This window comes from Cryptotermes secundus, unplaced genomic scaffold, assembly GCF_002891405.2.
Source record: "Cryptotermes secundus unplaced genomic scaffold, Csec_1.0 scaffold1831, whole genome shotgun sequence".
Taxonomy (NCBI): domain Eukaryota; kingdom Metazoa; phylum Arthropoda; class Insecta; order Blattodea; family Kalotermitidae; genus Cryptotermes; species Cryptotermes secundus.
The window spans coordinates 33,248-44,203 of record NW_019739257.1 but is presented as its reverse complement, the minus strand read 5'-3'; the positions used below and the strand labels follow the sequence as shown (position 1 = coordinate 44,203).

General features: G+C 39.1%; 1 protein-coding gene across 3 annotated transcripts in view; it reads left to right on the top strand.

The window, feature by feature from the left end:
- The first annotated feature begins 374 nt into the window (after positions 1-374).
- The window catches only part of LOC111871920, a 23,984-nt gene continuing 13,402 nt past the window's right edge, over positions 375-10,956 (top strand). The window contains exons 1-2 of one of the 3 annotated variants that reach the window (XM_023865324.2): positions 375-692; positions 5,828-6,002. In XM_023865324.2, coding sequence (XP_023721092.1) covers positions 647-692; positions 5,828-6,002 — 221 coding nt within the window. In that variant the 5' untranslated portion in view covers positions 375-646. Of the gene's footprint in view, positions 693-2,205; positions 2,286-4,738; positions 4,832-5,827; positions 6,003-10,956 lie in introns of those variants that run through there. The other 2 variants (XM_023865326.2, XM_023865325.2) reach the window with 2 other exon arrangements.

Below are 10,956 nucleotides of genomic sequence, written 5' to 3'. Positions count from 1 at the left end.
ACTGACTCCATATGCCAGTCGCATAAGAGGAACTATGTACAATGTTTCTGCGCCGATGTTTTTGCTGCTACAATAACCAACCAACTGTTGTAGTTAGGTCGACAAACGAAATATAGTCTTCACGTTTCTGCATTATTACAATAACTAAAGGGATCTGGGATTGTTCAGTTGGCATAACAACCAGTTTGCGGGCTGAATGGCCAAGAAGCAGGAGTTCGATTGCGGAAAAGAAAAGAGATTTTCTCTTTTCTGTGACGACCAGACTGGCTCTGCGGCCTACCCAGCTTCCCATACAATGGATACAAGAAGAAAAGCGGCAGAAGCGTGAAGCTGACCACTTACCTCCACCATGTTTCGAGGCTAAGAATGGTGGATACAACTTCCTTCACTCGTTTCCATGGCTTGATATTTAATTAATTACACTCAGGGACTACTTTCATTTCGGTTAATTTTACTAATGCTGCTATAAAAATATTATGTTTTCTGTCTCTACTTGAGATTTCGACGTTCTCTTTCCATATTCCATGACCTCTGTAGATTGTAGATAAGCATTTTCCTGTGATAAGGAAATCTGTCAAGTGAGGGAACTGGCAAAACTCCGATGTGAATTTCCGGTGTCGGCTGGCTTGCTCATTCTTCTCCCAGCATGGAGTGGACAGGCGCAGCATGGCGTGTGTATTCTCTAGCCGTGGGTAAGTCGATGCACTAAAATACTGATATAAAATATATTGCCGTCGTATCAACTCGCTTAAGAACCTGCGCTGTCACTGAGGTCATTGTTCTTTAACCGTCTATCTTTTATACGCCTTCGTTCGCAAAATGGTTCCTGTAATTGATTCAGTGACTTAGAGAATCCCCTGCTTCCGTTGAAAGCGAAGTTTCATCGTTGTGTTTGCAGAGCCAAAAATATCCTATTATGAACCGGACTGTTCGAGTTCACAATGCATTTCTCTGATATGTATTTTAATATGATTTTACCTTATGGTTCCTCCCATTCCGGGCTTTCGACAAAAAGAAATAAGTATGAATATCATATGCGACTACGTGTAATCTTCAGCTCATGTTACCAGGGTAGCTGAATATTACAACTCTTAAAGTTCTCCATAACGTAATTTTCTCCTCCACAGTCCATCCACAAGCATTAACGTAGGGAAACATGCGCGTCTTTGCTTGACGAAACTAACCAAAAGTAGATGGCAACACTGTTTTTTCCCTTATAAGAAAAAGTAAAGTAATCCCTGTAACAGGCCACGCCATAATTCAAGCTGTTACTCGCTGGCTTCCCACCGCGGCGGCCCAGGTTCGATCCCGGGTCTGGTCAAGTGGAATTTGTGGTGGACAAAGTGGCGCTGGGGCAGGTTTTCTCCGAGTACTTCTTTTTCCCCTGCCAATCTTCATTCCACAAATTGCTCCACAATCACCCTCACCTATCATCTGGGGCTGGTACAATAGGCCAGAAGTGGCCGCAGTACAAAGGACTTGGTCCCACCCCAATAGCAATAAAAGAAAAATATCCCTGTAACAGGCCGTGAAGGCCCGTAGGGTTCTGAGACGTCGAGGCTCCCACATTTTCTCTAGACATTCGGCTCTCAGATGGTGGTAATAATGTTAGTCCTACACGTCGGCCGCCAGTTACCCCCCAGGAAGATTCCTGGTACTCTTTTCTGTAAGAGGCTGAGTCGACCTCAAGGCCACAGTGCGGCTGGACGGGCTAGGCAAATTGGAAAAAAAAAAAAAAATCCACCTCATTAGGACTCGAACCCGCGACCTTCCGGCTTTTAGCATAGTGGCTAAACCAACTACGCTACCGCGTGCCCCAGTTTTTCCTTGCATTAGACAAAAATTCGATATAAGCCAGCAGGAATATATATATATGGAATTAAGCATATAGTTTTCTCATTAAAGTGGAATATTACAATTTACGTCTTCTCCACGTGTGCAGATTCGCTGCAAAAAGAAGAGCTAACATTTAAACATATTTGTTGTTTAAGGCAAGGTAAAATTATTTCTGTGTTTAATTATCACGCCATGAAAGCATGTGGGAATGGTTGGTTGATTGGTTTCCAATGGCTGCATTTCGGATCGTTTAACCCATTTTTCTTCTGGCTTCCCAGTAGAGAGCGCCCAAGTTCTTTCTTGGGAAGCTTTGCCAGGGTTGTTGCTCATTTTGCACTACCCAGGGTACACGTATGACTTAAAGAATGTCACGGACGCGAGCAAGTGTGTCCCCCTGCATATGTGAGTTTCAGTGCCGCTTTCACAGGAGTCCGCCATTGGTTCCTATCGTAAGTCAGATAATACCAGCCAACATTTCTTTAAGATCCATTTTAATTAATAATCCTCGCATCTATAACGCGGCCTTTCAAGGGGTTTATCTAATTAGTATTTTGTAAGCATTTATGAGCCGGTCACGGTAGCCGAGCGGTCTAAGGCATGCACTGTCTTCGCTCGCTCGGAAGCCGTGGGTTCGAATCCCACTCAGGGCATGGATGTTTGTGTACAGATAGAGGCCTTGCGACGAGCTGATCACCCGCCCAAGGAGTCCTGCCGTATGTCTAAGATCTAGAAAAGCCGAAGTGAACGGAGAAGTTCATGGAGGTAGGCCTAGGCCCAGTGGGGCTGTAGTGCCAAGGAAAAAAAAAAAAAGCATTTATGAACTCTCCAAGGTATGTGCCATTACAGGCCCTTCCAGTCACACCCTTCTTCGTAAACAGAAGACGAATATAAAATGAGGAGGGAGATTTATTTGTATAAAGGGAATTTTTTTTTTCCACTGTTTCCTAATTTTTCTCCAGAATGTCCGTTATGAAAATCAAATTTTGCTATCTTGCAACAATAACAACAATTAGAAATAATATTCATGATGGAACTAAGAAAATAATACATATAGGGAGTGTTTGTTATTATATAATTCAGAAGCAATAATTATCTGAAGATTTCTATCTTCAGGAATATAATGCCGCCTGGTCTTTCGAAAGTCATCCGACGATCAGGGGGAACATCTTTCTATTTTCAGGTTCGAAGAATAAGGCAAGCAAGAAACCAACGTGAAGCAGGTAGCAAGCAGCAAGTAGCAAGGTGTGTTTGCTAAATGTTTCACATTTATTTCTTGATTGCCTTATTCTTCAGCCCATCCCAAACATCTGTTTACTTTCAACAGATTACACTGCATTATATCCCAGAAAATGTAGTTCCTCTTAGCCACCGCTAGGAGAAGCTCAGCTTCTACAAACAATTATTCGGCTTTCTTTCTAACACACTGATGTTTGAGCTGAAACAAAATTTACAAAAATAATTCTGAATGTTGTTTTCTGTTAACGTGAAATGTGATTTTCCATGCTGGTGTAAGAAATTAAATTACAGGTGTTTAGAAATAAAGTTCTCACAGAGATATTTCGATCTAAGAGTGGGGTGAACCATATTTTTGGAATAAAATCCAGGGCATACAATTACAAGATAGAGAGTGTGCGATAGGAGAAGTGGAGGGGAGTAGGAAGGAGGACATTTATATTCTGACAACTGATCACACTACTTCTTTGAAACCAAGAACGAGAAAATAACTCACCACTCAGTCTTCATCCTCATCTTTCTTCTGTCATTTTCTTCTTCCCTAGCCCTACTGTCGTTTCTCTGAAGAATATATCTTCTTTGGCAGGGGCTTCTTGTTATGTAACTTTGCTTAATATTTCAGACAATTTCCTTCTAAATTAACTTCTGTTCTTAATAAATATTCAAGAGTGTACACGCTCATAAGCTTTACTCGAAGCGACCACAGTCGTTCCATTTTTGAAAAATGTTTTCTCCGCTGAATCAAGATGTACCGGGTAGACAAAGGCCATACTCAGCTAAACTTTCAGTGTTCTAGTTGGAATACAGACCTAATAACGTGGCTGAAGTATCAAGCTAACAGTTTTCGCAAGGTACGGCTTTCTGCCTCCACTGTCAGTTTAACGTATATATATATCCTTACAGAACATCATTCATCAAACAGTTCAAAGTCATTTATAGGTGCATTCACCGACTCACATTCAAACCCCTCGCGGATAAAATAATTTAAATTTAAACACTGTTCCATTCAGATCAAATGGAAAAGTTCAGCCATTCATATATCTACACATCACTGAAAGAACTTTCCCATACCTCTAGATAGTCAGTAAAAGTTATGTAAAAATTAAAGGACATGTGTGAGTAAACTGTTCCTAGTTGTTTCTTCAAATGGACTCATTTGATTCCAAGCCTCAACAAAAATGAATTTTGTCCCGTATCAGTCCACAGAAGTTTCTCATGTTTCATCTTAGTTCGAGCAAATACCACAGTATAATCTTGCTTAGACCTTGGCCGCGTCTTTCCAATTCATCATCCATTTATCATTCTACCATTAGATGCTGTGTAGTCTAGCTACTGACAGTATTGTAAAAGAAGTGGACTGCCATTCCATACAACAAAAGTAGTTTCAGGCAAGTCCTTAGATAATTATTCATTAACAAGTGGTCTAAGGAAGTTCGTTGCAATAATTTCACTTTTTTTCCGTACAAAAGAAGATTTTCGGTTAAGTAAAATCAGTGTCAATGAGCAATCACTAGAGTGGAAGAAAGGGTGGCATGTAATGTACTGGAATATGAACGTACCTTCTACAGCTGCTTATAATAGGTCCTCTTTCGCCCACAGAACTGAGAAAAATGAAATGAATTTCGTCCTTGAAGATGGTGCTTTGTGTTTTTTCTTCTGAAGATGATCCCTAACATCGTCGCATCCTCCGTGAGAAATCATAAATGCCGAATAACACTTCACACAAGTAACACGATCCGTTATTGAATGGATTTCAGGAATGGTAATTCTTTGCTTAGAGTTTTATTGAAAACACCCTTACGTTTCAACATGATAACGTTCACATATTTTAAATGAAATGCATCTTATGCAGCACGCTCGTACCGAATGTCGGTAGCCACTTTACCCCAGCTGGGAACACAGGAATCCTCTGACGGCCATCGGAATAAAGCAATAATGTCAAACTCTTCAGCCGTGTGTTTTCTTTGCTTCACTCTGTCAGCGACAATGCATAATGAGTCTCTGTGGGTAACAGGTTGCTCTCAGAGCAGACGACTTACTCATTGTATGTGTTTTGTTATAAGAGAACAAGGATAATTTGAAGTTAAAATTCTGGTAATTTTATTAATTCTCAGTCAACCGGCCTTGGCCCTGCGACAAGATATAAAACCGAGGCTGTCCCGGCTGAACTGAAACATATTATCAGCCTGTCTAAGAAGTGCCTACTAAAGTGCACAATCTGGGTTATTACGTAATTGAACGCTTCCTGATTTGTGAATGCCACCCAAAGTTGCTATAATGGTGAAATTTCAGTAGTTAAACTATACTATGTACGTAACCTAGCCAGAAAAAACAAGAAATGCATACTAAATTTTGATGAAGGAACCAATGGAAGCAGCTCTTTGCAAGACTGAAGAGATGGCGAAGTTGTCATTAAGATCAATCTTAAGGCTGTGAGGGTGAGAAGTAGCTGGAATGGCTCATGTTCATATCACAGTGAGAGCGCTATGGTATCAGAAGTGCCGAATCATTAGTTTCTGATAAGAAAGACATAATTAGTTTGACAGTGACATTTATAAAATTATTTAACTAATCAACATAATTCCATTATAGCCTGTCATTTTCTCAGTTTGTGGACATTCTAGAAATTCTGCAATCATGTATCTGTAAATATATTCTATCTCATCCACTCATCAGAACCACATCCATTACAACGGAACTTTCATTTTAGTTCCTCAAACTTTTTTAGTGTTTCACATTTTATTTTAATTATTTGCAGTTTTGTCTATGACCAGTGGTGATGATGTTTACGATGACATCTACAGTGAGCAAGTAAGCTGTTTGCCAAATTTGGCTGACAAGTGTTTCAGTGATGTATACATGAATCTGGCTTGTCACCTTGATCCTACAGCACCGAAATATTGTGAGAAGCGTGACGTGAAAGATCTGTGCAGGTAAAAACTGTTGCAGCTTCCTCAAATTTCTAAAATAGTTCATTGTCTATTGCACAAAATCAGATGATCCATAATACATTTCTTCTANCATTTCAGTAATAAGTGCTTGAAAGAAAAAATTATTAATTGGGCGTTTTTGGGTTGTTTCTAGATTAACATTATTTAAACGATATATGATATAACTCCGTCTTAAGTGCAAACTATATATTATAGGTCTTTTGTTTTGCTCTTTTTTACACACTACATGTTTCGGCCACAGACGGCCCTCATCAGGTGTATACAGTCACGTGCAGTGTAACAGATACGTGAGTGTATACACCTGATGATGGCCATCTGTGGCCAAAACATGTAGTGTGTAAAAAAGAGCAAAACGAAAGACCTATAATATATAGTTTGCACTTAAGACGGAGTTATATCATATATCGTTTAAATAATGTTAATCTAGAAACAACCCAAAAACGCCCAATTAATAATTTTTTCTTTCAAGCACTTATTACTGAAATGAAACCCCCCCAGAAATATTAAAAGTGAACTGTTTTAAAACAGTAACTAATTCGTTTTATTAACAATGAGTTCTGTATGTGACAGGTTCAGTATATATTAGTGTTCTGTTGTTGATACAAATATGGGAACACTCAGGCTGCTTGGGAAGCAGGAGAAATGTGAGTGTATGCACACATGCATGCATGTGCTCAAACACACATATATATGCATGCATGTATGTATTAGTGTGCACACACACAGAGGGGTAAACATACTCACACATATACATATATAAAAATATGTTCATGTGTTCACAGAGAGATTGTAGATACCATTAAGTACACACAAAGGTACAGTGAAATTAAATATGTGGCTTTTTCTTTGTAGTAGTCGGTATCAAGATTACAACCTTGTAAGAAGCCATGTGGTTTCATAGATGGATGCTAACATTTCAGAGGAAATTCTTGCTTCCATCTTCAGATCACAAAAGAGATTCTGCTTTTCTACAGAATGAAGCAGCAGCTTCCTCGAAATTGTTGGTACCTATCTTCCAAAATAAAGGTATCACATTGCAGATGGTTGTAGCGGAACACTGGTTGATATTATATAAGGGGAAACATCCATGAATTATTTTCATGCACTCAAGTTTCCCATTTCAACAAGAAATGGACAGCATCTAGTCCACACTTGATCCCTGAACAAGAGTGAAAAGGTATACTTTGCTGGCATTCATTTATTGCTGGAAGAATCAGTTAATTTAAAATAAAATTTTTCATTCCCATGTTAATCACAATGAAACAAATAAATAATTTTTCATTTTATGTTTTTAAATATTCAAATAAAAATATTAAAAACTAAAGTTATTATAAACATGAATAAAGCCTTTCTATGCAATGTACCAGTCTTTTATACAATAATCTGAATTGAAACATACTCTCTGGTTTTGACAACAGAGACTTTTTTGTGCTTACATAAAGCAGAACCTCTAATATGTCTAAAGGGGGTTATGTATTTAGGCATGGTGAATGCCCATCAGATATATTTTTTACATGAATGTATGAAGGAAGTGCGTATCCTATTATGAGCTTATTTTAATTGTAACTGTCTTAAGGATGACCATTTAACCATCAACACAGATGTAGTATGTAAACATGTTTATGTGAATACAAATGTGTAAAATTTGTTAAATTGAATGACGTATATTTGTAACTTCTCAACCACCACATCTCCCTTCTGCTTGTATCCAGCGCCATAGATGCACAACAACACAAGAAATGATACCCAACTGAAAGTGGAAATGAAACCTTTAATATTCATGTAGTTGTATATACAATATATCTGTGAACACAAAAAAAAATCATTGAGATTCATGCAGCATGAATTACACACTGAATGTGACTACCATGGTCGTGTACCCTTTGGAAAGACAGGCAGCTAAGTTCTTGATCAATTGACAGCACATATCTTCTGCATCTTCACCACACATTTGAAGAGTCAAAGCTCTGACTTGCATTATTATGACTGGTCTTTTTGGAACAGTTGTTTCTTGAGGTAACCATGAAGGAAGGAGTTACAGGTGTTTATGTCATTGCTATTGGGTGACCACTTCTGACCACATTTGTGTTGAGCAGGATACCAGTGGGAAACCACATATGAACTGAAAGTGGCATGCAGGAAGTCCAAGATAACATTTTCCCTGTGTTGAGTAGTGCCATCTTGCACAACCCACTGTGTATTTAATGGCAAACCAGTTGTGATAAACTGAGAGACAGAATTAATATGCAGCATGCTGAGGTTGTAGTCGCTGTTCACAGTTTGGTCAAAGAAAACTGGTCTCATTAATCCATGACTGGAGATGGATTCTTGTTCTCTATGCTAAGTGAAAATGTGCCTCATCAGAAAACCACACATTGTGCATTGTGACTTCCTCATGCTCTGCCCACACAGCAGCCTTCAGTCTCTGCTGTTCATCACAAGCAGTGTACACATGCATCACTGTCATTTTGTACTTGTACAGATGCAAATAATTGTGGAAAATTCATTGCACTGATCATCTAAATGTAAAGGTAAAGTTGCCATTGTGCTTAATTAATTAAGCACCATGCCATAAAGACATATGAGGGAGTGGAGGTATAGCTCCACCATTTTTGACCTTGGCATTAAACGGGGATGATTGGTCAGCTTCACACTCCAGCCGTTTTATCCCCCCAGGGGACCCATAGGTTAGGAGGATGGGTGGGCCCCAGAGCTGGTCTGGACACTTTGGAGTAGAAAAAGATCTCTCCCCTGTCATCCAGTCTGTAGCCTGTTTTTATACTGACTGACTTATCTGGGCTCATCTGAATTCTTCTGCAGCCTTCCAGGTTCATTTTTCCAGGCTTCTTTTCATGGTTACTCTGACAGATTCACTGTTCTATGGGCTCACTTGCAGTATGTTCGCATCTCGTGTCCAAAACCATACCATCCTACTGAAACTGCCAATGCTCACAGAGTAAAAAAACGGACAAATCTGCCTCTGCACTTCCTCTGTACTGAACTCTCTCCCTTGTTTACTGTCTTCTACATACCAGTGGGTAACCATGAGCTACTGACATGACATTAGCTAAATGTGACACATATGCCACAGAACAATATTTCCTGAATTACTACACCCACCCATGACAGAAAACTTAATCTCTAATGCTGTTGCTGTTTTATTGTTAAAACAAATATGGCACCATTTCATGTGCCATCTTGTATAATACGAACACCATCAACATGAGAGCCACAAAGATTCATAATAAGAAACAGTGTACAAATAATATAAATATAACCAACTAGCCAAGTATGAATAACTAGCTCCATGGAACCAAGTCCTTGAGAAGCCGCCAGTTGCACAGCTACTAAAAAATTTCCAAATGTTTTGTAGAACATGAGGGTTCATTACCATGATCACAACAGCCCTCCAACAGTCCCCATCCTAAGACAGATTAAACCAGTCCATACCACCCCATTGTATCTCTCTAAGAAAAATTTTAATGTCATCCTCCCACTTACATCTAGTCTTCCTAGTTATTCCTTTTCTTCTGGATTTCCCACCAAACTCCCATATGCGTGCCACATGCTCTGTCCATCGTATCATCCTTGGCTTGAACATTCTAATTATATTTGGTGAACAGTACAAGAAGCTGATCACAGTGGCCACAGGGTATAAGGCATGAACACTCTTCCCTTGCTCGAGTTCTGGGATTGTGGGTTCAAATCCCACTCAAGGCATGGATGTCTGTCTGCGTTTATTACGTGTTTGTGTTGTTCTGTGTATAGGTAGCAGCCTAGTGATCGGTTGATCCTCCATCCAAGGAGTCCTAACAAATGTGTGTAGGATTAAGAAACTAACAGAGTGGCCGAGGTACAACAAAGGACTGTAGAGCCAAAGACAGATAGAAGAATACAAGACATGAAGCTCCTGATTATGCAGCATTCTCTAACCTTCAATCACTTCATCTCTCTTCAGTCCAGATATTTGTCTCAGCACCCTGTTCTCAAGCACTCTCAGTCTATGTTCCTCCCTTAATGCCAGAGACCAAGTTTCACACCCATAAACACCACAGGCAAAATTATAGTGAATTCTAATATTTATCTTTTTAGACAGCAGATGAGAAGACAAAAGGTTCTGGACTGAATGGTAGCAAGCATTACCTGAATTCAATCTCTTCTTAATTTCTTCCTGAATCAATTTTGATTTGATACTGTTGTCCCAAATATTTGAATTGTGCCACATTTTCAAAGGATATGTTAGCTATCTTTATATCATAATTCTGGCCTGCATGCTGTGATGAGATATCAAGTTATACTAAGTTTTCCATATGTTTACTTCTAGACCAACCTCCTTGCTAGTGTCAATTAGAGCTTTTGTGTTTTCCTTTGTGGTATTTATGTTATCTCCAGTGCTTGAAGTGGAATGAAAATAGAACCGGGATGGTTTTCCCCTTTTAATTCATAGACATGAATTATGAAAATATACCGAGTGATGTATATAGTCTGTGTTCCATCTAAGACCTACAAACATATTACAGTAGTTTAAATGGCATGCGTTAAAATAAAGTCACACATGCATTACGAGTACTTATCTTCAGAATATTTTCCAGATGTTTTCATTGCTTTCTGAAGTCACCGATCTTCTATCTGCGTGGGCTGCACAAGACTGGTAATCTGCATGTCGACATCCTTTCTTTAGCCATTGTTTTACATAATATTCTGCATTGAAAGCACTAATAGGGGTCCCACTGATGAAATAAACATTAAACTAGATGTTTTTAAAAGCATCGAGCTTCGGATGGTTGAAATAATGTTCATGTTGCTGAATGCACGCTCACACTCTGCAGTTGAAATAATAATAGTATTTGCAGCTGCAATCAACGGCTTTAGTTCATCAGGATACATGTCGTCACCATTCATTATATTCATGTAATATTCATGGAATCCATGAACT